General features: G+C 50.0%; 1 protein-coding gene across 10 annotated transcripts in view; it reads left to right on the top strand.

Moving 5' to 3' along the window:
- GRIK4 (glutamate ionotropic receptor kainate type subunit 4) overlaps nucleotides 1–27,196 on the top strand; it is a 421,209-nt gene that overhangs the window by 366,231 nt on the left and 27,782 nt on the right. For all 10 annotated transcript variants that reach the window (XR_010841462.1, XM_067039151.1, XM_059069793.2 and 7 more), the window contains 3 exons: nucleotides 11,374–11,487; nucleotides 22,036–22,145; nucleotides 25,514–25,687. Coding sequence is in view for 9 of the 10 variants with exons in the window: in XM_067039151.1 (XP_066895252.1) it covers nucleotides 11,374–11,487; nucleotides 22,036–22,145; nucleotides 25,514–25,687 (398 nt within the window). In the remaining variant the exon portion in view is untranslated. The remainder of the gene's footprint in view (nucleotides 1–11,373; nucleotides 11,488–22,035; nucleotides 22,146–25,513; nucleotides 25,688–27,196) is intronic.

A 27,196-nucleotide genomic window follows, 5' to 3' on the forward strand; every position in this document is an offset into this window, starting at 1 on the left:
TGTTCCAGGCTCTGGAGACACATGTGGACCCAGCAAAAAACAGGTTCCTGGGGCTTCCTTGGTGGCGCAGTGGTTGGGAGTCTGCCTGCCGGTGCAGGGGACGGGGGTTCGTGCCCCGGTCCAGGAGGACCCCACATGCCGCGGAGTGGCTGGGCCCGTGAGCCATGGCCGCTGGGCCTGCGCGTCCGGAGCCTGTGCTCCGCAACGGGAGAGGCCACAGCAGTGAGAGACCCGCGTACTGAAAAAAAAAAAAAAAAAAAAAAAAAAAAAAAAAAAAAACAGGTTCCTGCCTCCTGGAGCTTGCTTTAAAGACAATAAACAAGTAGATGAATAAATGAACAAGAAAATTTTAGATTGTGATTTTTGCTGTGAAGGAAGAAACCCAGGAAATTACACAGAGAGTGTCAGGGAGAGGGCGTCTTTGCATGGTCACTCTGAGAAGGCCACTCTGAGATCCGAACAGAGCGTGCAGAAGCCAGCCTCACCAAGGCCAGGGCAGAGTGGAGCAGAGGGAGAGGAAAGAGTAAATGCCAAGATTCCAAGGCGCAGATGAACTGGTCATATTTGAGAAGCAGGGCACGGCCCTATCACACAATGCCTGGTGGGCCGTAGTAAGGAATCACAGTCAGTAAACTGGGGGGTCTCTCTGGGTTATTTTCCTGGGGTCCATGCACACCCAAGCGTCTGAGAAACCATAAGCTTAGAAGGGAAAAATTTACATCTATGTTTTTTCTAAATTCAAACTGAAATGTAAAATTTCCTTCAATTACAAATGTGGTCAACAAATCATAGTGGTATTAACCATACCTGTGACTTTGTCGCCAAAGGTGCCATTTGAATGTTGCTATGAGAGCTACCTCTGGCTCTCGTGGTCAGTGTATCACAATTATGCAATTCTGTATTATGTAATATAGTCACGTGATACAGCAAATATAATAAACATTTAAAAATATTTTTAAAGAAGGGGTTAACAGACCTCACCAGGCCACTAACAGGGTCTGTGGCATAAAAAAGAGTAAAAAGACAATACAGAGAATGGCATGATCTGCTTTAGCTTTCAGACACCCCACTGGCTCCAGTTGGAAGAGGGGATTGTAAGGGACAGGACGACCCCTGGGCTCCATCTACACAGGTTACCGGATTTAATCCTCACACCAGTCATGAGAAATAGGCCTGCTTTTGCCCATTTTAGAGGTAAGGAAACCGAAGCCAAGATTTCGGGTAATTTGCTAAGCTGAGAATTGCAGGGCTGGGATTCAGACATACATCTCTCTGACCCGGAAGGGCAAGAGGGTCTATGGCCAGAGATGGGAGCATGTGACAAGAGGTCAAAGGTCAGCAATATCTAGTTGGCCTCCTGACCCAGCTTGGACCCCTGTGCTGCACAGCTTCACCCATGAATGAATTGCCAACCCTCCTTTCCTCAAGCCTGGTTCTTTCCTCACATCTGCCCACATAGGCCAATTACGCAGCCCTGAGCTGAACTAACTAAATATTTCATGGGGAATTTAATTTAACTCTAAAGAAATTCATCCAGCCCTGAGACTGTGCTGTCAGCTTGAGAAATAGCACTGGGCCTGCAAATGATTTTGCTGCTTCCCCAGGAATGCTGATGCCCCTCTGGGCTGTACTCCGAGCACTGGAGGCTCCGTCCAGGGAACACGAGTAAATCCCACAGACTTGGGCTCAGATGGATCCCAAAAGGCTCGGATCAAGGCCTCCCTCTGAATAGGAAGCAGGCTGGTTTGATTGTGTGTGTGTGTGTGTGTGTGTGTGTGTGTGTGTGTGAGAGAGAGAGACAGGTGACTAACTGGTGTCCTACTCCTGTTCCATTATCCTTGTTCCCATATCCTGGCCTGAAAGAAGGGAGAAAGGGTGCGGTTGACCCCCAGCCTCCCCAGTGAACGGGGCACCAGACATTTTGCAGGTGCCACGGGACCCTACAAGTTTCTCCTCTGCCCCAGCCCACGGCGGGTGGAGTGGGAAGGCCGCCTACCTCTTGAGGCAGGAGAGCAGCTGTGCACGTTGCTGAGGCCTGTTATTAGGGAGTCTGAGGGTTCCTGCCAGTGCCAGGGGAGCCAGGAGTGAGAGCGAGCTCCCCGGCGCCTTCAGATCCCTTTGCAGCTCAGCATGGAGACGCCGGTGAATCACGGCAGGTTCCCTGGGCATCTCACGAGGCGAGGGCAGGGGAGGGTGGGAGGAAGGCACCCAGCAGGTGAATGGGTCAAAAGACAGGAAGTGAGTAGATAATCTAATCTGAAATGGGCTGAGCTGCAGATGTTAATCTGCTCCACTGAGCAGCAGGAAAGCCAGGGCCTGTCCCCGGGCGGGCCGGTAATTAACCACCCTGCATCTCCAGCACAGCTGACTAATGCCTTAATCGCGGGGTGTGAGGCCCTTTCCCTTCTGCTTGGGCTCCCTGGGTAGCCCGAGGAGTTGCAGGGAACTGGGCCTGGCCCGGGGAGGGGGCAAGGGGAGAAGGGAGCCCTCTAGTGGGGATTTAGGGCTTCAAGTCTTCCTTAGGCTGGAGGATGAGGAATTGTATCTCACAGTGTCCAGACCATGACTTGAATCCTGTTATAATGACCCAGCTTCCTGACAAAATCCCTCCTACATACAGGCAACGTGTCCGAAATCAGCCTGATTCTGCTGTCAGCAAGGAGGGGCTGGAGGGTAGGCCATGTTTGGGATGTTGTCCCCCTGTACCCTGCACTGTCAGCTGCACTGGTTGTTCATTAGAGATTTACTGTGTGTCCACTTTGGGAACGTCACTATGAACAGTGCAGTCATAAGAAAGCAGACCTGAGAATCTGTACGTCTGAAGATAGCTCTCTCCGTATCCTAGCTGTGTGTCCTTGAGCAAATTAATAACCTCTCTGGGCCTCAGTTTCTTCATCTGTAAAATGGAACTAAATGGCAACTTTGAAATACTATATAAGTTAAGTTTTTTGAAGACATGGTCCCTGCTTCTTAGAATCTAATGGGGAGCTAAGTTATGTGCATGAATGTCCACACTGACAATAATAATAATAGTAAGAGCTAACATTTATTGAGAATTATTCTGCACCAGGCAGAGACTTTGCACGGGTCGCTCATTTAATTCCTATAGAGGCTGCATGAGGGTGGGAACTGTTGTTGTGCCCACTTTATGGATGAAGAAACTGAAACACAGAGAAGGTAAGTCCTTTCCCAACATCACACAGCTAATAAGTGCAGAGTTGGAGTATGAGCCCGGGCCCCCTGTTCTAACACAAGGCAATTTATGGCAAATGCCACCTGAATGGTATAAGCCGTGTCTGAGCTCCCTTATTGATCGTGAGGAGGGAAGGCTTATTCCTGGGAAGATGATAGAGAAGTTTTTACAGAGGAGGTAAGCTTTGAATGGACCTTGAAGAGTAGAGTTACTGTTGGACATTCCAGGCAGAAGGAGTGACATCATTTGAGGTCTACCTGTAGGAAAGTACAAGGTGTGTTTGAAAGTTGGCTGAACCAGACTCCCGGAGGGGCGGGAGCTTCTGGAGGAGTGCTGGGAAATTAGACTGAACTCAGAGGGATGGGCGGACCATGAGGGCCTGACTCCCAGGCTGGGCTTTAAAGGAGTGTGGATCATGGATACTTGTTTAAGAGGGAGGACTGGTAGGGGCGGAGATCAAGATGATGGACGTGGAAGCTCACCTCCTCCCACAGACACATCAAGAGGGAGGACAGATATAGTTGTCCTGGCGTAAAAGTGAATTTTGTTAGAAAAAGAATATTAATAACCACCATTTATTGTGCACCTACATTATGCCAGGCACTGTGCTTTGTGCATTATATGTATTATCTCATTTATCCCCATAACAACCCTGAGTTGGTCATTATAATCCCCATTTTACAGATGAGAAAAGTGAGCTTGGAGAGGATGTGAAACCTACTCGTGGTCACACAGTAACTGGAGGGCTGGGATTTGAGCCCAGTTTGGTCTCTGGTGGCAGAGAAGCAGGGCAACGTAGTCACAAGACAGAGCAGGTGGAGGGAGGGAGAGCTATGTCCTTGACATTGGCCTCATTCAGGAGGGCCAGGCAGGGGCTGGAGAGAGTGGCCAGCTAGGAGATTCAGCAAGATAAGAGCTGGATAGCACCCCACAGGCATTGTAGCATGGAGGTCACTGCTGACCGGCTGGAGTGACATTGGTGAAGTGATGCCATAGACACCAGATTGCCCTTAGTGTAATGGTATAAATGGCAAGGAAGTGAGGATAAAAATGAGGATGGTCCTTTCTTGTCTCTCTTCCATCTTTTGAATTCACTAAAGCCAATTGTATTTGTTGCAAGTTCAGGATGCAGCCTCTGAAGCCAAATGGCCCAGGTTTGAATCCTGGCTCAGCCACTTACTTGCTGTGCAAGCTTGGGCAAGTTCCTTAACCTCTCTGTGCCTCTGTTTTCTGATCTGTAAAATGAGGGTAATAATAGTAACCTACCTCATAAGGGTATTGTGAGCACTGAGTGAAGTAACACATGTAAATTGCTTAGTTAGTAAATTGACACACAGGAAGGGCTATAGGTGTTAGACGTGTTAAGATTACAAGTCTCATCCTGCTTAAAACACTTCAGAGCCTTTCAACTGCTCTTCAAGGCGTTGCATCTTCTGCCTGCCTCTCCAGCCTCATCTTACATCACACTCCCCAGCCCTGTGTACTCCAGACACTCTGGCCTTCTTCTAGCCCCTGGAATGCACCAAGCTCCCTCCTGCCTCAGGACCTTTGCACATGCTGGAACCCCCCCCCCCCCCACTGGGAGTGCTCACCCCAGGCCTTCTCACTGGTAATTCTTGTTCAGGTAACTGAGTCTCATCTTGAGAAAGCTCCCATGAAGACTCTGCCAACCACTGTTCTACCTGCTCGTGGGGACACAAATGACTCCTTTATAACATTTATTACAGCTGTAGTTTTACAGATCTTTTCTTCAACAATCTGACAACTGCCTCTCCCACTGGGCTGCAAGCTCTTGGCCATCAGGGACCATGCCTGTGTTTGCCCACCCCTGTATCCCAGAACCTTGCACACTGCCTGGAGCAGGGCAGGAGGTCAATAAAGAGTGTTGAGGGGATGCTGAGTGTTAAAGAGGAAGGGATTGCTGGGGAGGGGGCAGTGGGTTCTGCCTACCCTGAGACTCCACACTCAAGGGCAGAGCCCAGGACACAGCGCTTACTGTGGGCCGATGAGCTCCATGGCCCCATGTCACCCTCAGCCCGCAGATCCTCAGCCAGAGCCTAATGTGAGTTGCCAAGCCAGGCTTGGTGGACTTGGGGGTCTTTCCTTTCTGGGTATTTATGGATAATGTCCTCGCCGCTCTCACTGCCTCAGGCCTGGCCTTGCTTGGAATTCTGTAAGCCTTTTCAATGTACAGGGGATCTCCAGAGACAATTACCTTGGAATGAAGGCTTCTAGCAATGCTCAGTACAGCCTTATTCTGTGTAGCGTTTTCTCATTCCAACTGTAGCCTCCCAAAGCTTTCCAGCATTAAGTAACATAATTACAGAGTTAAATAAATGCCAGCAAAGAATGTGAGGCACTATGGGGCCTGAGCAGCAGGTGAAACAAGATCTGTGCAGATGTGACTGGCAAAAGAGTAGAAAGCTGTTGATGTAGAGGACGGCCGCCTCCCCGGGGGGCAGGACCCTGGGCGACTGGGAGGCAGGAGGGCCGTGTAAAAAAGCCAGAGAAGAAAGATCTGGAAGCTGATCAGAGATAGCATGGTGGATCCGAGAATTCAAAGGGAGCTGGGGACGTCATTTAATCTGCCGTCCCCAGAGGAGCGTCGTATAATGAGGAAGAGGCTGTGGAGAATGACCCGATTTGGTTTCCAAGCCATATGGCAGTTTTTCCTTGAGTTTTCTAAGCGATGGGACAGTACCAGGCCTAAGAGGGTCCTTATGTGGCTTTCCGAGATGGGAGGTCACACCAGGGAAGCACAGTGTGTCAGTACAGCTGTGCGGACGTCTCAGGTCACCTAGGAAAGGCTACCAGGGGCCAAGTGTCCAGAGGCCTCTGCCTACATTGAGGTAGAACAGACCTGACTGCTCCCCAGCCATTCCTACAGCTCATCGTGCGTTAAAATATTGTCTCCAGGGACTTCCCTGGTGATCCAGTGGGTAATACTCTGCACTCCCAGTGCAGGGGGACCGGGATCGAGCCCTGGTCGGGGAACTAGGTCCTGTATGCATGCCGCAACTCAGACCCGGCGCAGCCGAATAAATATTTTTTTTAAAAGATATCGTCGGGCTTCCCCGGTGGCGCAGTGGTTGAGAGTCCGCCTGCCGATGCAGGGGACACGGGTTCGTGCCCCGGTCCGGGAGGATCCCACATGCCGCGGAGCGGCTGGGCCCGTGAGCCATGGCCGCTGCGCCTGCGCGTCCGGAGCCTGTGCTCTGCAGCGGGAGAGGCCACAACAGAGAGAGGCCTGTGTACCGCAAAAAAAAAAAAAAAAAAAAAAAGATATCGTCTCCAGAGGTCCCTGTTGAGATTCTCAGCATCATTATCATCTTAACAGCAAACATTTATCGGGTACTTACTTTGAACCAGGCCCCATGCTCAGCATTTACAAGCATCATCTCATTCACGTTCTTAGTAATTCTGGGAAATGGGTACTATTTTTATCCCCACTTTACAGATGAGCAAACTGAGGCTCAGAGAGGCTACATGACTTTTGCCTAAGGTCACAAAACAAGTAAGTAAGTAACAGTCCAGACTGGTCTGTCCCATGCTGAAGTCTAAGTCTCAGCCACCCTCCCTACTGCCTTCAGAGTCCCAGATAGGTGTGGCCAGACTCTACAGTGTGCAGAGTTTATAGGGCTCTTCCATACCCATCATCTCTTCCTGACTCTCACATCATACTGATTGGCAGGCGTTGCCCCATTGTATAGCCTGGTAAACTGAGTCCCAGAGAGGGTAAGTGAGTTGCTATGGGCATTTGGTCAGCAAAAGTCAGAGCCAGGTCTTCTGACCCGCCCCATCCTCTCATTAGCTGGGCTCCATGTAAGGGAGGGGCTCTGGGAGGATGGGGCAGGGCTGAAGCTGTGGAAGTCTGCCCAGGGTGCTGGGGCACTGCTGAGGGGAAGGGAGAGAATTGGGCCCAACAGGGGGCAGCAGGTGTCTAAAAGAGGAGGAGAGGGAGACAGAGGAAAGCTTTGTTCCTTCAGGTCTTTCCGGACCTGGCACTGCGGGCAGAGGCCTCCCTGGTGGCATCTCAGGGAAGCCCAGGATGGGAGCAGCAGGTTCAGACAGGCGCAGACCAGAGCCCTGCTGTGAATTCACTGTCTTCCTCCCAGCCAGGCCCCACATCCAGGAGAAGAGCAGCGGCCACCCCAAGCCTTCCGGTTCTGATAGTGAGGGTAGCAGTCGCATGACCCCTATTGAAACCCAGGAGGCGAAGAGTAGTATATTTTGGAAGTCACCTCCAGGCTGCCTGCAGCCTGCCCTCCCCTCGGAAATTCCACTAACATCCAGGAGGTAAAATAGGGGATGTCTCCAAGGCAGAACACAAAGCTCTTCAAGGAACACTTTCAATAAAAAATGGGAAGAGGAGAGAGGTCTTTCTCTCAGAGAGAATGTATTTATAAACCTGTGTGTGTGTGTGTGTGTGTGTGTGCGCGCACACACACACACACACACCAGAAACCAGGAACATCGTGATGCTAATAGGACTCTTTGCATGTTCCCTTTTCCCAGTTTTCCTTCTCTGGCTCCGGGGGTCCTACCCTTTTCCTAGCCCCCAGCCCCCGGGATTACACTTCCAGATCTGCTCTCTCCGGATGGTGTTGTATCTTCCTGACCTTTCTGGCCTTCCCTACCTTGGGTGCTACTCTTTGCCGACTAGTCTGAGAAACAGTTTCCTCCTCCACCTCTCTGAGGCATTCAATTCTCGAGACCACTCTCATCTTCTTGAGCAAATAGGGGTCAGTTAAATGAAGCTCCTCCCCTCCTAGCCCTGCAAAATGAAAGCCTGGGATTTTAGGGCCGGAAAAGAGCTTGGAGAGCATCTGACTGAACTCTCATTTCAGAGTGGAGGAAACTAAGGCCTGGAGAGTGGAATAACTTGCCCAAGCTCACAGTGAGTTTGTGGCCCAGCTGTGACGAGAGCCAGGTCTTCTGACGTCCTGTCTGTGGCTCTTTCAACTGGAGAGCACAGCCCTCCCCAGTGAGTGACCAGAGATGCAGAAGGGCTGGGGTGAACTGTCATGGTGCCCGCTCTCCCCTTGGCCTGCCACGCCCACAATTGCTAGCATTTTTTTGCAGCCACGCCGCTTTGGTCATTAGTTTGATTTTGTGGCACATGATCTCCGCATCTAAGTCTGCTTTATAGCACAATGTCTTTTTAACTAAGGTGAAAGAAAAGGCATGCAAGCCTTTTGGAATAACCTGCTCCCACCAGGTTGCTGCTGGTACCCCAGGGTGCGTTGGAGCCAAGGTACCTGATTACTGTTCTCTACTGAGTCGATAACAAATAAAAAACAACCAGTACATAACCTCCACGGTTTCTCCTAGCTTCTCATCCCTCCTTCCCTGCCTCCCCTGCCCCCACCCAGCTTACTCTTGAGCAGGGGACAAAGGAGAGAGAGATGGGCTGCGGGGCAAGGAGGCAGCAGTTTCCACAGGAGACAGTTTTCCTGTTTGGCACAGTTTGGGGAGGTGTCTGTCTGTGAGTAGACAGAAGCGCCCTGTCCGAGCCTGGGGAAGACTCTCTCCCAGGGTGTGTGATCCTGCTCCTCCTATCCAGGAAAGCGCCCTCCTGGGACACTGTCCATTTCCAGCTTTCTCTCCATATGGAATTGTTTCACCATAATGTCATCGCTGGCCAACTTTTATAAACTTGTCAAATGATTTCCAAATTGCCATCCAGAGTTTGCCCTTTGGGGAAGAAGGCTGTGGCGAGGGGTTGGGGGGGGAAGAAATTTGAGGATAGAGTTGTTGATTTTGGTTACTTGGTTTGGATAGATCTATTTTTTTTTTAATAACCAGAGAAAGGACAGGATGCTGTGGTTACCTCTTGCCCGTCTTATCAGTTTTCATTTTTCTACCCTTTTCTTCGGTTCGTTCACTCCAACCCATTTAACCCTTGTCTCCTCCTCCCAAGGTCCTTGCAGGGCTTAGCTGCTGATTGGCTGCACACAGGGGACCAGCACTGCACCTGCTGTGCCTTTGTGGTTGATTTCTGTTGCTTTACACGTGTGCTCGAGAGAGGACCTCAGGTCGGGGCCACCATCGTCAAGGGAGGGGCTGAGGTTCTCAAAGGCCCAAACAACTCTCTGAAGGGTCCCCCAAATGAAGGCACTAACAATCGTCTAATCAAACTTCACTCTCTCCTCCAGGGTTGATTCACTTGACAGCAGTCATCAACCCTCTCTCAGAGAAATACAGAATGAACCCAATGAGTCATTCACATTTTTCATTAAAAATCTCTTACGTCTCCACTCTAGTCTCTTTTAAGCCTGGCCTCACTTTATAAGGCCCTAAGTTGTTAACCGATGCCAGATCATGTGGCTGCTTTAGCATGAATTGGGGTGGAGGATGGGGGCTGAGGTGAGAAGAAACTGATCTTTGCCAATGGATGTATTCTTCTTGTACACAACTTATAAATCCCCTTGTGCGTAAAATGAGGGTGGCATGTCTCTCTCCTTACTTCCTTTGCAATGATTTAGGAAGAATCATGCACATGTGTGTATGTGCCTCTGTGTGTGTGTGTGTGTGTGTGTGTGTGTGTGTGTGTGTGTGTACTTATTCAGAACTGATTGGCCTGTTTGTAGATTGTTGGATACCTCACTTTTCCTCATTTCTTTCTCCATCTTTTATATCAACTGATCCACCAGAGTTAGGAGTTAAGGAAGCTGAAATGTAAACCTCAATGGAGACCAGTCTGAGATACATGCCTAGGTTATAAAACATGGTTCTTAAATATCAGTGTATAAGTCAGAATCACCTAGGCAACTTGTCACAAATGCAGATTCCCGGGCCCTATGACCAGAGTCTGATCCAGGGGGTCTGGGATGAGACTCAGGAATTCACATTTTAATAAGCCCTTTATTCTTTAATAAGAATAAGGTGATTCTGATGCTGGTGGTCCTAGACCACATTTTGAGAATCACTTGCAGAGAATTGCTGGGAAGGATTCTGGCACTGTCTAAAGCCCACATCCTTGGTTTACAGATGAGATTAAGGAAGCCAGGAGAAGTGAAATGACTAGCCTATGCTAGTTAGATAGTTAGGGCAGAGTATGGCCAGGACTGAACGCCAGCTCTGGGCCTTTCCCGCCCCTCCACGTATAGGCGAGCAGGCCAATAGGTAGTAAGCTTGCTTTGCAACAGGGTGGATTGAAATTAAACACAAGGAAGAACTTCCTGACAGAGAGGTGTACTGAGGAAGCTGACAGCATCTCCTTTCCCAGAAGACCTTAATTCAGGCCAGACTTCCATCAGGTGTGGGCACTTGAGGTACAGGGCAGGGGCAAAGAGAAAAGAAGGAAACACCTGGTGATTTTGCATGAAAGGGACCAGAGGCCCTTCGTTGAGTTCTGCTGTGGCACCTGGATTTTAACCTTGACTGAAACATAAGGCCAGTGGTCCAGGAAGCCTGAGGTGAGGTCCTACCTCTGACAAGGACAAAGTTTGTGATGTTGGGCCCCTTGCTCAATTTCTTGGCCTTTATTTCCTGGGGTTACATTAGATTGCCTCTAACTTCCAGGGTGCCATCATTTTTATTTTTCATTGTAACCCCCTCCCCAAAGTGCACACAGCAGGGGGACTCAGTGAAGTTTTGTTGTTCAACTCGTTAATCAGCTGAATAAAAAACTACTCAAGGGCTTCCCTGGTGGCGCAGTGGTTGAGAGTCCGCCTGCCGATGCAGGGGACACGGGTTCGTGCCCCGGTCCGGGAGGATCCCACATGCCGCGGAGCGGCTGGGCCCGGGAGCCATGGCCGCTGAGCCTGCGTGTCCGGAGCCTGTGCTCCGCGACGGGAGAGGCCACGACAGCGAGAGGCCTGCGTATCACACACACACACACAAAAAACTACTCAATATTGAGTATTCAGAAGTTCTATCTGCCAGTTCTCCCTCGCCTAGGACATTTTGAGTCTGTCTGAACAGTCAGTAGTGATACCCCCTTTTTATACTAATTTATATATTTAAAGGGGTCTAACCTCAAATGAACATGAGTTACAGCTTCAATATCCATGTTTTCATGAGTGATCGTTCAGACCTCTGGCTACTTAGGGTCAGTCCCCAAGCAGAGAAACCAGACCAGAGAAACGTCTCCCCATTAGTGAAGCCTCTGATCACCAGACCCCGTGCCCCCATCTCACGTGGCCACCCCTCTGATGATCTCTGTCTGTTCCTTTCAGAAAGCAGATCTGGCCGTGGCAGGCCTCACCATTACTGCTGAACGGGAGAAGGTGATTGATTTCTCAAAGCCATTCATGACTCTGGGAATTAGCATTCTTTACCGAGTTCATATGGTAAGAGATTTATTTTATAAGCATTTATGGCATTAAAGTTATTTGCATGCAAACACTGAGTTATATGGTAATAATGAATGACTCACAGAAATATTTAGATTTCAAGACTTAAATGCAAATGTGCTGGGCTATGTTTGCCCCCATCAGCTGCAAGGACTTGCAAACAGGAGGAACGGAAAAGTCACACTTGTGGGCTTTCCAGTAAAAACTGCTTCCGCCTCACTGAATAGGGAAGGCCAAGAATGATCAACCCTTGGTTCGTAGTGTGTTGGTGATTGGCCCCATGAGTCACTCTGCTTCCTCCTAGGGGGTGGGTCCCCAGCCCAGATAAGTCACCCCGGACTTCTCAAGGCCTTCAGCAACTTTTAGGTCCACCTCTGTTCACTTTGAGCATTGCATCTGGTGAGGCAATGCAGACTCCCTCTCTTGAATATCTGTACTGGGGAATAAAGAGCGGATAATGTAATGTCACTTACACCTGGCCTGTGCCCTCTTCTGCGTTCCTTACAAAAAAAAGACTTCTCTGGTTAGGTGGCTAGAGTCAGTACAAAAATGAGTTTGAGAAAGCTCCCCCATGGGCACCAGAGGATGGGCGTGATGTCAAAGTTACTGGCTGGTGGGGGGAGCATCAGGAGAGGGGAGAGTATACCCTCATCCAAACTGGCTCTAAGTGCACAGCTGCTGTATGGGTTTCTCCAATGGTCCAGTCACTTTAGGCCTCCAAGGTCATGCCAACGTGGTGTATTCCAGCACCTGGCACCACAAGGCTGCCCAACGGGGAAGGACCCAAGAGCTCACCCCACATGCCCGCTTAGGAAGTGACCCTCGAGCTTCTGATCTCAGCCTTGGAGCATGGGGATTATCTGTATTTGCAGCCTCAGCCTGGCAGCTGCCGGGGCATCAGGAGCTGTGGCCCGTTTCTGCAGGAGGAAGGTCTTCTTGTAGAGCCCACTCAGGCAGCTCCGAAGAGCCCGGTTCTGGGCTGGACCTCAGCGTCCATCATGACCCCTGCCCGACTTGGAAAAAGAGGCCAAATCATCTGGAAGAAGAGACAGCCTCAAAATCCCAAGCTCTCCAGGCTAAGACAGAAAGAAATGGGAGGTTTTGGTCACAATCAATGCTGTGACAGATGTGTCTGTCTTGTGAGTGAAGGGGGATTTTTTTTTTTTTTTTTTTTTTTTGCGGTACGCGGGCCTCTCACCGCTGTGGCCTCTCCCGTTGCGGAGCACAGGCTCCGGACGTGCAGGCTCAGCGGCCATGGCTCACGGGCCCAGCCGCTCCGCGGCACGTGGGATCCTCCCGGACCGGGGCACGAACCCGTGTCCCCTGCATCGGCAGGCGGACTCTCAACCACTGCGCCACCAGGGAAGCCCTGAAAGGGGATTTTGATCCCTCCTCGTCTCCTTCCCATGAGGATAACTCCCATTCGCTGAGCGCCTCTTACATGCCAGATGATCTTCAGGCCCCTGTGATGTGGGCTGTTGTTATGGATTGAACTGTGTCCCCTCCAAAGCTGTGTTGAAGTGTTAACCCCCCCAGCCCTGTGAATGTGACCTTATTTGGAAACAGCGTCCTTGCAGATGGAGTCAAGTTAAGATGAGGTCATACTGGAATGGGGCAGGGCTAATCCAATGACTGGTGTCGTTATAAAAAGTGGGAAATGTGGACATAGGCCTACAGGGGAGAAGCCCTTGTGAATTTGGAGGCAGACTGGAGTGATGCATCTACAAGCCAAGAGACGCCGCGGATTGCCAGCTGCCACCAGAAGCTCGAAGAAGACATAGAAGGACCCTCCTGTAAAGCCTTCAGAGACAGCATGGTCCGTGACACCTTGATTTTGAACTTCTAGGCTCCAGAGCTGTGAGACAATACATTTCCTTTGTGTTAAGCCCCCCAGCCGGTGGTACCTTGTTATGGCTGCCCTAGTGAATGAATACAGTCTACTTGTTCTTATTTTAGAAATGAGGAAACAGTGGCAATGAGTTCTAAAACGGTGGCCAAGCCCATACACCACTTAATGTAAGAGCAGAGTTCAAACCCAGGATGGTGTGGTGAGAGCCTGTGCTCTCTCTGTGACACCAGGCTGCCACCCGCCTTGTGTGACCTGTGCATAACTTGTAAGTGAGGCTCTCTGGGCCCCTGTTCTCAGTTGGTCCTCAGGGCTGTTCTTTGAGGAAAGAAGGAAGATGTTATAATTCCCATCTTACACGTGAGGAGACCAAGGTCACCTCTGGAGCTGGGCCTGGAATCCAGGTCTCCTGACTCTTGGGACACGTTCTTGTCATCATTACATCTATTGGTACCCCCGAGGCGGCTTTCCAGCCAGTGCTGTTTCTGGAGCCTGCCCCACTGTGCCCCCTCACCCAACTGAGCCTCGAGGGAGGATCCAAAAGAGATGGAGACACATAGCCTTTCTGCTGTGGCCAGACCACATGACGAGGCTCTGGCCTTGATTTCTTGATTAAGGCCAAGGGCACTAGAGCTCCACTCGTGACCCGATGGGCCAAGAGGAACCACACGGGTGAAGGCACATCATCCCAAGTGTTTCCACCGCCTGGGAACGTCACCACCCAGGACACGATTGTCCTGAATATCAGCTCTGGCCAGAACCAAACTCCAATTCTCCGATCCTCTGGATGATCTTAATTGGATCATTGGCCAAATGTTTCCTACCACGTGCAAACCTATAACTGTATGAGCTCCCCTGCATTAGTTCTGGGATGTGAAGTTTTATGTGTCAGCTCAGCGAGGCTCTAAAGCCCAGATGTTTGGTCAACCCCTAGTCTAGATGATACTGTGAGGGTATTTTGTAGATGCAATTAGCATCTACAATCAGCTGATGTTAAGGAAAGATGACCCTTGATAATATGGGTGGTCCTCATCCAATCGGTTAAAAGGCCTTGAGAACAAAAATGGGTTTCCCAAAACAAAAGGAATTCTGTATCAAGACTATCACATAGAAATCTTGTCTGAGTTTCCTGCCCTACAGATTTGGGACCTACCAGCTCATACAATCATATGAGCCAATTCCTTGAAATAACTCTCTTTACATACATACACACACACACGCGCGCGCGCGCATGCACGCACGCACACAGACCCCCTCCTGGTTCTCTCTGTCTCTCGGGAGAATCTAACCCACACAGCTCCCCTCTCTGGTCAGCATTCCTCCCCTCTCCCCACCTCCTTACTGAGACACCAGTGTGCCCCACGGCTGCTCAGATCTGATTTCTAACAGGGGGCCAAGCTGAGTAAAAATTAAGTGCTGGCGTGAACAGCTCACACTAAGCAGAACTGACAGTTTATGCATTTATCCAACAAATATTTATTGAGTACATTCTGTGTGTGAGGCAGAATGCTTAGAAAGTACCAAAGAGTGAGCTGGGGAGAGAACGATCCTGGATTGATTAAATCAGGGGAGATGCAGTGAGAACAAGTCTGAGATGAACTTCACAGAATCTGAAACAAAAGAGGCATCAGCAGGAACAGCTAATACCAAAGGGTAGCCCGGCAGAGATCACCACGAGCGCCAAAATCTAAAACTACACAGAGGCTTCCCTGGTGGCGCAGTGGTTGAGAATCCGCCTGCCGATGCAGGGGATATGGGTTCGTGCCCCGGTCCGGGAAGATCCCACATGCCGCAGAGCGGCTGGGCCCGTGAGCCATGGCCGCTGAGCCTGCGCGTCCGGAGCCTGTGCCCCGCAACGGGAGAGGCCACAACAGTGAGAGGCCCGCGTACCACAAAAAAAAATAAATAAATAAATAAATAAAATAAATAAATAAAATAAAATAAAAAATAAAACTACACAGAGAAGCTCTCTCTGATACAATAGTGTTAAGTCGATGAAATTGAAGTTGAATGCTGGGTGTTTATTATTTTGTGAATTTTCTCTGATTGATAGTTCTCTGTGAGCAAAAATATGGTTCATTTAATTTCATTTATAATCTATAATGACCTAGAATCTCTTAGCTCTATGTCTGAGGTCACCTGAGTCAGGAGTGATTGTTACTGAAAAGTGAGCGTCTGGTGATATTCAAACCTGTGTGCAAAAGTAAAAATAATTAACACAAAGGATAAATGCCTAGTTAGAAATTCTTCAGAACCTTCCAAGATAACAAGTGGTGGCAGGTATATCTCTGAAGCCTAAAGATAACCGGAAATAATTTGTAAATTTCCAGCAATCTCAGATTATCTAGGTTCTTTCATGAATGTGGATCATCACAAGTTGATTATGGGATATTTCCCTTCCTCCCAACCTTGGGGCATAATCTGTTTTTGCCCAGGCATCTCCAGGGCCAAAATCAGAAGAATGTTTTGCTCTTCTGACCTCTACTCCCTGCCACTCAGAGGCTGACTAAGGATTCTCTGGCTTTGGCAGAATCTGAAGTTCAAGACTCTCTTGATTTCCTTGGCATATTAGCTCATTTCTTCTTATTGAGAAGTTCAGTATTTAGCATAGCAGTGTAACCCCAAGGGCATTTTGTACTCCAGAGTTCTATAGAATTGATGCATACTGTAAGCTCCCAAATATCTGTGAATGGAAGAGAAAAGAGCATAGAAAAACAAAACCATTCACATTTGATGTTAATCATGTAGTTTTCTCTCTCTCTTTTTTTTCTGCAGCAGCAATTTCCCTAATGATGTTTTGCTCAGATTAATATTAAAGTAAGTTTGTATGCCTCAAGCACACGCTGACTGCTGAAGCAAAGCCTCATCAGAGCGTGCCAGAAACCAACCTGAGATTTGACATTGGCACATATAGCCCCCAAATGGATAATCAAGTTTAAAAAATTCGGTGTCAGTATATTCAAGGAGGTTGGGTGTATGTCCAGGATATTTGTATGTTGACTAGCATCATCTGGCACCTCTTTATTCATGAAGCACTTTCACATACAGTCTCTGGTTTAGTACAGCAACCCCCCGAGGTAGGTAGTAGGATTCCCATTTTGCACAGAAGGATTCTGAGACCAGTCGTGGCTAGTGGTGCAGTGGAAAGAGGAAAGAGAGTGCAATGGTGGGGTGGCCTGGAACCCAGGTTTTCGATCTCCAAGTCCATACATTTCCAATTATCTATCTTTATGGTACAGTAGGTATATTTCTCTGTGTCAAGGTCATGTGTTAGGTGATCTTTCAAGATCCCTTCTAATCAGAGGATACTATCTATGATCCCATATAGTGTCCTAAGCCAGCCAGAACATCTAAGGCTCCCTTGAAAGTGTGAGATTACTATTTTCCCCTCCAATGTCCTGCTTCACCTTTGAATAGCAAATGTGAAAGTTTCACACTCTGTTCTTTTTCTCTTCTTAACTCTTGGCTAGAGTCTTCTCTCTAAACAAAACTTTAAAAAAAACGGAAAGAAAAGAAAAAACCAAAGCAGACAGTGATTAAAAAGTGAGCAAGAAATAAATGTCAACATTAATTTAATGCCTGGCATTTTTGCTGGATGTATTAGTTGTTTTTCAAGCAGGTCTGTTTCATCTCAGAAAGACTGTCTAGGAAAATGGGGAACAAAGCTAAGTAAACCAGTGAATCATTTCTAATACTGCTTAATACTCTGTTACAAGAAAACAGAAAATGAATAAAGTTCTATTCCTTAAAGCTAAGTAACATGATAGCCCATATAATGGAAATATGGTTCCCTGAATGTATAATCATGTTAATATTGGTTATTTATTGAGTGCTCCTCTCTCAAGAAGTTCAAGGATTTTATCAACATTACTTTAGTAGTTCTCACATCCCCCCCTTCATGTTGATTGTGGTGTCCCATTTTCTGGAAGAAGAAAACAACACCAGAGAAGCTGAGTGGCTCACCTAGGATCACTCAGCAAGTCAAGGTCAGGGCCAGGTTTAGAACTTAGGTCTTCTCATGCCAGATTTCCAATCAGCAAAGTGAAAATAGATATGCCAGCATCTGGGTTATATAGGCAACAAACCCATCTGGGTGTTTTAAGTGAAGAGGAATGAATTGCTTACTTCTTTTTTACTCTTGGAGTCAGATGTGAGAAGTGCATGCTAAACCAAAATATCATCAAGACAATCCACTGCAGGCACACTGAGGGAGGTTATCCATGGGCTCCTGGCACTTTCTTTAGCCCTAAAGAGTATTTTATTGACTATTGATGACAATTGCGAGTGGAAAGAAACCTCTCTATGAATGGCCATTTAGTTGTAAAGACTGGAAAAGCTACGTGGGGGACAGGATGAGCCTTTGTCATTGGCTGTGCTGGAGAGGGAGCGGATTCAGGGAAGGAAGAGAGTTGATATCACTGGTTTGTGTGTAGGAAATGGTGATGAGGGTACACAGCTCTTACCTAGACCCAGGAGAACCTGCTGCACATCTGCGCCACTCTGTCTTGACTTTTTTGGGAAGGCTGAGGTAGAACTGAGTTCCAAAGATTGCAGTCACCGGCTTCTAAGCGCCAGCCTTCCAGAAGAGAGCCTGGTATTACCCTAATCGCTTCCCTGGAGAGCCCTGGGGGAACCCTCATGATTCATGTATCATAACCCATAGAAACTCTAGGAGTTATGGAAAGCGACTGTGGCCACCCATGAGGTAGGTTTTCTTACTACCCCCATGTTACAAAAGAGGAAATGGAGACCCAGAGAGGTTAAGTAACTTGCACAGGGACACATAATTGTACGTGGTACAGCTAGGATTCAATCCTGGGCAGGCTGACTCCAGAGTCTGTGTTTTAATTCACTACCTGCCCTGCATTACCTGGCTCTGGTGGCCTTATGCATTTGGCTCCAGACTCTGGGAAAGCAATTACTTCCTTACTATAATGTCATTTCTTCTAGTACATAGAGAATGAAGTATCAGTGAGTTCGCAGATTTTCTTTATGGATAAGAGGAATTTTCAACAGGCAAGGGGAGATTACTACCACTCCATAGCTCCATGGACAGCTCCACTGCTAACATTCAAAGGGCCTCACCATGCAGGGATTGTGATCATTTGGTGACCAGCCCAGTCTCTTTCACCATCAGGTGGCATCAGTGATGCTGTCTCTGATGTGGTCAGTCTGAAGCACAGTACAAAAGTCAAGGAACCAGTGTTCATTTTGGTGCCATCTAATTTTCCGCCCCATCTGCAGGACTTGATCTGTCATAGATATTTGGGGCATAGACTACATATAACCAGTTATCTACCTTCAAAGTGGTTGTATTCGCCAGAAGGAACCAGCCCAACTTGTAGTCAACAGAGACATGTATAAATCAATACAAATGCCTATAAATGCAACAGAGTCACCATAAATGATGATGGGTATAAATAAATGATGTTTAGAGTACCTTAAGGGGGTGAGATTGAGTAGGTCGGGATTCTGTTGGTATTGGGAAGGAGGCGTGGGATTAATTAAGGAGTCTATTGGAGCAAATCGCAAAGATAAAAAGGAGAGGGAGACGTGGTACAGCTGCCATTTGAAAGAAGGAGAGCATGGCATCCCTATGGCACAGCTGGATGAATGAGCACCAGAGAAATTGAAGCCATCACCAATGATTTCAGCAAGGCACTTAATCTCTGTGGGTCGCAGTTCTTCCATCTGTCAATATGGAGAACTGGGTACGGAAATCAAGAGAACATAGTGAAGCATTTTGAGTTCTTCAGAAGAAAAGCATCGCCACCCTATATCCTTTGGGTTAAGGAAAATCTATTTCTAGGAAGAAATGCCTGTGGCATGTGACACCTGATTTGCCCCAAGCACCAGTACTCAGATGTCTTTGAGGAAGGAAGCAATCAAAAGCATCTGCATAGAAAAAAAAAAAAAAAAAGGTAGGCGTTCAGGGCCTTACAAGTAACATACTTCTCTTTGGCATCATAAAAACAGCTTGGGTTCAGCCCAAGCCTAGGCTGTGCGAGCCCAGACCCAAATCTCAAATGACTGCCCATTCCTTGCTCTTCTGGCTGGCGTCAGTCAATCACAAGTGGAATCAGATGTTGCCTTGCCAACGTGACTGATATGTTTCCAATGGAGCTCTGTTTATGTCTTGATCCTTGTTTGTGTGATGTTCTATGTTTTATAACTTGAGTCTCCGGGAATTTTTCCCATGGCTGTGCATCACTTCTTATCACCTATAACCAAATATGGCAGCTTTAAATGGTGCTGTCATTTTCCTCAATTTCACTCGTTGTGATACAATCAGGTATAGATTTCTGACATTGAGCATCTAATGGGGTTTCAGATTCAGAAAGCTACAATGAAAGATTTTTTTTCTCTTGGATATCTCTCAACTGGGAGACACAGAGTGAAATAGTCATGAGCGACAGGCGTCGAATTCATGTACGTTTGCCCAGAGAAGCTCTGGGGGATAGAAGCACCCCTGGAGTGGCCCATGCTAGTGATTTCTGCTGCAGAAGGTGTATTTGCGTCTTGGGTGCCTTCTTCCCCCTCTGGACTCACTCTGTGTCTTCCTTTGTCTGCCTCTGGCTCTCAGGATGAAGACAAAGTCATGGTTAGCCCGTGATGGACACAAGAATCTAACGGGACTCTCATTCTGTTGCTTTTGAGTCCTTCTTCCTGTAGAGAGTTTACATAGTGATAGGACCAGACACACTTAAATGGCCTACTCCCCATTTCTCTCCTGTCCCCTTGCTTACTGGGCTCCGTCCCTCAAGCTGTTTTATTTTCCCAGTCGATCACCTGAGCGTTCTGTGCAGCTCAAGCATGAACGCACATGAGGCAGAGTACTTGCGATTGGTATCAAAGGGCAGTTCCCTGGTCTCAGCCTTATTGGGAGAGAAAACCAGTTTCAGACAGACCACCCAAGGGGTCACAGTCACGCTGACAAAGGGCCCAAGAACAGGTGCCCCATTGGCAGAGGATAAGCTTTGACTTTTTCACTCTGTACCCTCCGGACTGGGTCCCCAAATGGGAGTGTAAAAACTGTACTCCCAAGTGCTTTGGGAATTTGCCTACTGGCTTTCTGGGAAGGGATGGAAAACCCACCAGAAGAGAAGTCGAAAATCACCCACGACTAGAGCTATTCGAATCCAAGGGGACAATGCAGCGTCGTCTCCCCCGCTCCTTAGGTGCTGCCTTGGGAGAGCTATTGTTACCTAGAGCTTCTCAGCATGGGCTCCATGGTCTGGCTGTCCTTGGATAATGAAAGCCCAGAAAGCTGGTTGAGATCAGTACTGGCATAGGCAGCTGCCCTTTGTGTTTCTGGGGACCCCAGTGTAAAAGTGACATACCTTGTTATTGACAGTAGGCTGTGCCCTGACTCATGTACTCCTGAGCTTGAAAGTTTACATGTTTGTAGAACCCCTGAGCTTAATACTGATTTTCTGCCCTATCCATGGACTTCCTAGATTCCTGGAATCATAAAATCATATCATTTTCAATTTAGAATGGTCTTTAGGGAGCATCTGGTCCAGTGGTTTCAGAGTAAATGGAAGAAGTAAGCCTGATGCCAGACCGAGGCAGCCCCGGGGAGCTGCAGAGAGGGGCCCTGTCTTGAGTGGGCAGCCGCCACTCAGCTCCAGCTGGTTGAGAATTAGGCCCAGCGTTGCCAAATCACGCATTTTTTCAGCCAGAAATCTGGATTTTTATGTGAAATCTCCCAATCATTTAATGTTGGCAATTAATCAAAATGTGTAAGCACTGCAGGTAAACAAACAAGTTGTGTCTGTGGGCTGCAGGTCACCAGGGTGTCACCTTTGATCTAGTCCAGCCCCAGCGGAGGCTGAAGGGGGGTATGCACTTGCCTGAGGCCACACAGCTAAAGACTGGGGGCGGCTCCTGGAGCTCCTTCCTTCTCATTCTATCTCACTTTCCTACAGAAAATGCCCTGGAGCTTGGTCCTCAGCTCTCTGTCCCTGGCTCCATCCTTGGGCTCCCATGACTCTGGCCAAGCATGTCCCTGTGCTGGGGACAAACATGTTTTCCCACAGCATCATGGTACGAGCCCTGGGCTTTGTGTCAGGAAGCGTGCGTTGGAGCCCCAGCTCTCCCACTGATTAGCCGTATAACCTTGGACACATCTCTTGAGTGCCCTGGGCTTTGATTTCTTCCCTAATACAATGAAAATAAGAATCTGGGCCTCACAGCACCGGTTTGAGAAGGTCTCACTGTGCGTGAAACCACCCTGCAAACAAAAAAACCAAGGATGCCTGTCCTATTCGCATCCTCACGAGAAAGAGGTGAGTGTCTGGGTGGAGGACTAGCGTTCCATCCACCACCGCAGACATCAACAGCTCCAAAGTGCTTCAGAGCCCAAACACACTGCCCCTGGAGGATGTGGGGACAGCACAGAAGGGGCACTGAGGGCTGTTCTGCTTCCCCAGCACAGAGCCTCCTTCATCCTAGGAAGTAACGAGGCCCCCCCAGCTGTTCTTTTGTTTCATCTGCTGAGATCAGGGCTGGGTAAGTGTTTCAGAGCAGCCCCCTCTACCCCTTCAGCCCTGTGTCATTTAAACCAATCACCCATAACCCAAGGCAGTGCAATCTGGGGCCAGAGCCAGGTCACCATCCCCTCTGCCCTGCCCTGCCCTTCCCAAGGTCCATGCTGACTGAATGTAGACGGTGAATCTTGTTTTTATTTCCATTTCCAGGGCCGCAGACCCGGCTATTTCTCCTTCCTGGACCCTTTTTCTCCTGGCGTCTGGCTCTTCATGCTTCTAGCCTATCTGGCCGTCAGCTGTGTCCTCTTCCTAGTGGCTCGGTACTCTCCTCTCCCCTTCCCTGTCCTCACACCGCCACCTCGCGTCCACCTCTGGGAACTGCATGGGAGGGGGTGGGGAGCCGGAGAAGGGTGGGTTGAGAAGCCCTTGGTGCCAAACCAGGGGGACGGGAGAGGGACCCAGGACCTGGACCACTGTGCCCAGCTGTTGGCCTGGCACTGCCCATCCATCCCTCTTGGCCCACATCCCCTACTATGCGCAAAGAAGACAGGTGTGCTTGTCCAAATTTGCTTCTGTGCCCCTGCCTCTTACCCCTCTCGTTCCCCAGTCTCCAGCCCGCCTGCTTGTGTAGGAGCTTTGGGAGGGAGAGGAGGGGAGGAAGGTAGCAAGAAGATCACTCTGATTAAGTACCGAGCTTTTGGCAGCCCTGGCATCCGTCCTTGCCAGGATCTGCTACAAAGTGCTGAATGACAAGAAGCAGAGCCTGCAAATCTGGAGTGGGGGACTGGAGGCCTCGGTGGCACAGGCCCTCCTCTGCAGAGGGCCTGGCCCTTCCCCAGCCCGAGTGTGTCTGTGAAAACACAGCTGCCTCGTTGAATGGGAACTGTGGAGGGTGGCTGACAGCAGAAGGGCAGGACAGAGAGAAGCATTGGCAAGTACTGCTGAGTTGAGACAAATGGTCCAGACCAGGGGCTGGGGAGAACCAGTGCCCCCGCCCCTGCCCCCCGGAAACCAGAGACTGTCCCTGGGCCCACGGAAGTAGCCGAGGAGCGTCCCAGGAAGATGCACAGAGAGGGTTGTTTCTGTCTGAGGCTCAGTTGGACCAGCCTGGGCTTCAGGAGAGCCAACTGATTATCCAGAAGCAGAACAAGCTCTTGTGGCTCAGGGTCATTCACTCAGATCCCCGATTCCCACCCAGTGCTCAACTCTCCACCCTGGAGGAGCTTCTAAAGGGCTGACAGTGGCTCTGGTCCAGCGGTCTCCTTTGCCTCGGGGCCACAGAAGCAGGCACCGATGATTCTGTAGTGAACATTCCACCTCTACGGGGTGGGGTCTTCCCCAAGAGCATGTCTATTCAGTGCTTGAGGAGAGACTGTGCTCCCTCCGGTTAGAAGATAGAGCCCCAAGGAACTGCGGGGTTCCAAACCCCGGGACAGTTCCCAGCCTGCCCGAGAGGCATTGAATCACTCAGTCGGTGCCTCTTCCAGTGGAGATCAAAGCCAAGTTCAGGAAGTCCTCCCTGGCCCATGAGATCCAACCAAACAGGGAAAGGCCTTGTTTACAACCTGGTCGTCTTCAAAGGCTGCTGTTGCTTGTGCCATTTGGGTGCCCGCCCCCCTTGGGCCTGTAGGCATTGCCACTGTCAACTATCTGTCATCAGTGTCGACTGGCGAGGCACAGGAGCCGTCCTGACACTTCCCCTCTGCACTTGGCCGCACTGCCTGCGGCTGCTCAAAGGAAACCGTCTGCCTGCGTCCTGTCTCCGCTGCCCTGCAGTTTGCTCTTGCCTCCTTTGATTGAGACCCTGTGCGTAGTAAGCCATGGCTCTCAGGCGACCTCAGGGGCCTGCAAATGGTCTTAGGGCTTGGTTACCAGACACACACACACACACACACACACACACACACACACACACACACAGCTGCTTCACCACGCCTGCCACAGCCTGAAGCTTTTCAATCAGCCCTGGGGGCTTAAACAGCCCCTCTTGTCTACCCTACACATACACACAAACACACACACACACACAAACACACACCACACATGCACACACTGCCCCCTAGGATCCAGAATTAACAAAAAGATTAACCAAGAAGAAACTGTACAAAAGGTCTGATCATACATCCTATATATACATATATATATATAATATCCTGTATATGTAATATCTGAGCGTAGGGTAATCTGGCCCAAGGTAGTGGCTTTCAGACAGGGTTCCCCGAGCGTGGAGGCTCCTGGGAGTTTACAGAGACGTGGAGGGGCGGTGTGAAGGGGCTGGGCAGCCAGAGCTCTGGGACCTCAACCCGTCTGCATTCACACCAGCTCCACTTTTCTCGTATGTATCGTACTTCTGGGTAAGATTTTAGAGGTGAAAAGATATTCGAAAACCACAACTCTCAGGCAGCCGTTCCCAAGCCGGCTGATACCAGAGTCACACAGGGAGCTCTAAAAAACTTGAATTTCTATGTCTGATCGTCTCCACATCTCTAGGGATGAGGCCTGGAAATCTGTACTTTTGAAGCTCACTTCCAATGGCCCGTAGGCTTGGGAACCACCGAGGTGAGGCACCACGGGTACAAGCCAGCCCCGCAGGCCACCAAGAGAAGGAGCACGGCTCGGGGCAGGGGCCAGCGACGGCCCATTGGCCTCGTATTCGGGAACAGGCGGCCGCGATGGAAATGCGGGCCAGCCCTGCGGCACGGCACACGCACACTAGGCTGAAGGGAAGGCCGGGGGTGACGGTAACACCCTGCGAAGAGGCGGACCTGCCCTGCTCAGCACACGCCCAGACGCGTCTCTCACATCAGAGCTGGAAGGCTTTGTGTGGGAGACAGGCTGGGGCGGAAGAGGGAGAGCATGTGTCTGGTGGGCAGGGAGAAAGGGCATCAGACGCACCGCTGGCAGAGAGAGGCCAGCGGGAGGCTGCGAGGGACCGCGGGAGGGGGCGCCGCCCTTCTCAACCCTGTGTACCCATCGTGCTCACCTGGGGAGCCCTAAAATGCTGATGTCCTGGCCTTACCTGGACAGATTAAATCAGAACCTCCAGGTGTGGAATCCAGGTGGTGGCATTATTTCAAAAGCTCCCAGGTGAGTCTGCAACACAGACGGGGTTGAGAGCCGGGGCCTGAGCTTGAGGGACCGTCTGGGCCAGCGGTTCACAGAGTGTGGTCCCTGGACCAGTGGAATCCACATGACCTAGGAACTTGCAGATTCTTATGCCTCAACCCGATGTACCGAATCAGACGCGTTTGACACAACATGTGTTCTCCCAAGCCTTCTTGGTGATTCTGATGTCAGTTGAAGTTTGAGAATTACTACTCGAGGCCGACGGCTTTCAAACCATGCCTCTGTGGGGGCTGTAGGGTCTCTCTTTGGTCACTTCGGGGAACTGAAGGAGGCGGAACAAGCAATTCCCAGCCGTCTATTCTGTGACTTGATTTATTCTGAAAAAATTAAAATGTTTCTTTGATTAAAGAAAAACAGTTCCAAAACTGCCAACATAGTCCAACTTTCTCAGTTTTCAGTGGGAAAACCCAAGTGCCATAGAGGGGAGGGGCTTGGCCAAAGCCACAGGCCAGCTACCAAGGTTTCGGGATGAGGCCAGGCAAGGGAGCGCCCTCACACCCTCAGCACCCCTTCCTTCACGCCCACCGTCCGCAGCACTGGTATGTGTCCCTTTCTCTCACAGGTTGACGCCCTACGAGTGGTACACACCCCACCCGTGTGCCCAGGGCCGATGCAACCTCCTTGTGAATCAGTACTCCCTCGGCAACAGCCTCTGGTTTCCGGTCGGGGGCTTCATGCAGCAGGGCTCCACCATCGCCCCTCGCGCCTTATCCACCCGCTGTGTCAGTGGCGTCTGGTAAGATCCTGGGTCCTCCGATAAGCCCTGATCCAGCTTCCGGTAGGCAGGAACCTCAGCTCTGCCCTAGGACAGCCTCTGCCAGCTCAGAGGGTTTGGGGGCAGTGGGTGGGTGCGCTTTGTGCCATCTTTTCTCCTTCTCTGTTCTCTGCCCTTGGAGGTCTAGATGCAGAGGGGAGCCAAGGCAGGAAAGCAGACCGAGTGAGAAAATGCCTTGAAGGCCCACAGCAAAGCAGTTACAACTTCCTGACCTGCAAATGACCAGAGGTTGAGAGGCAGGGCCTGTGAAGGCATATGCAGATTTATGCAAATGTAAGCACGTAGAAGGAAGTCCATGCAGGAGAAATCCAAGCCCACACCCCCTCCAGCAGCTTTCTGGAGCTTTGCCCCTCTGCACCTGGCTCTGGGGGACTGCCAGACCTGTCCACCTTAGCAGGTGTGGGAAAACGCAAGCTGTTAGTAGCTCGGAGTTGGACAGGACCTCAGGGAGCAAGTTGCCATCACGGTCCGCATGGGCAGTCAGCCAGCTTCTTCCTGGAGCTCCCTTCTCCTCTTGGCAGGGCAAAAAGGAACATGGTGGAATGATTCGACGTGTGGGAAAGTTCTCTGAAAATTTGGAAGTGCTACATAAATGTTTGGACTAATCATTGCTATTAGGCCATTATGGGGGGAAATGAAATACCGATGCAGTGTTGAAAGGCAAGTTTCCCATCCTCACTTAAAAACCCACTGTCAGGTTTGGTGTCACAGCTTATAGGACTTACAACCTTCATTCGCTCCTCTCCTTCTCAGCCCGTGTAAGCCAGAGGAAAGGGAAAGGGGCATGGGTCCTGGGGACAGTGCGGGATCTGGACAGTTACCTAGGAGCCACTGGACTGGGGCTGGTCGGCAGGTGGAAATACAGCTGGGACTGATACAGTAGGACTTAAAGCACTGGGGCAAGGTGCTCACCCATTATCAGGTTGTGTCCAGGAGTCACTGAGCAGATCACTTTGGGGAGCTGGGTCTCATGTTCCCTGGAGGAAAGGATGGTCTTGTCAGGCACAGTCACAGAGCTCCCTCAAAATCCAGGAAATCTGGGCAGAAACCCATAGATGAGAAGTCAGCTGCAGATTCCGATCCCTTTCTACTTGGGCTTTTCCTTCCAGAGGTGCTTGTTCCCATGTGCTGCACGTAGGGCTCCATTGCCTGCTTCCTTCACCTGTCAGCTCCCACCCCCCAGGAATTCCCTCCTCCAGAGAAAGTCTGCCTTGGTGCTGAGGGGAACCACCTGTCCTGCAGGCTGTCAGCTCAGCCTACTGGCTCAGCAGTGCTTTAAATAGCTGGCCCCAGGTGGCTCGGTTACCCTGCTCCAGAGCGTCTGTGGAAGGGAGGCTCGGCCCTTCCCAGCCCGACCCAGAGGTGTTGGTGCGCCCCTCTGCCTCTTGGAGTTCTTGGTTATAAAATCAGGACCTCAGTGAGGTTGGCTCCCTGGGGAGTGGGAGGTCAGAGAACTGGGCCATCGTGGCC

This window comes from Kogia breviceps, chromosome 7, assembly GCF_026419965.1.
Source record: "Kogia breviceps isolate mKogBre1 chromosome 7, mKogBre1 haplotype 1, whole genome shotgun sequence".
Classification (NCBI taxonomy): Eukaryota; Metazoa; Chordata; class Mammalia; order Artiodactyla; family Physeteridae; genus Kogia; species Kogia breviceps.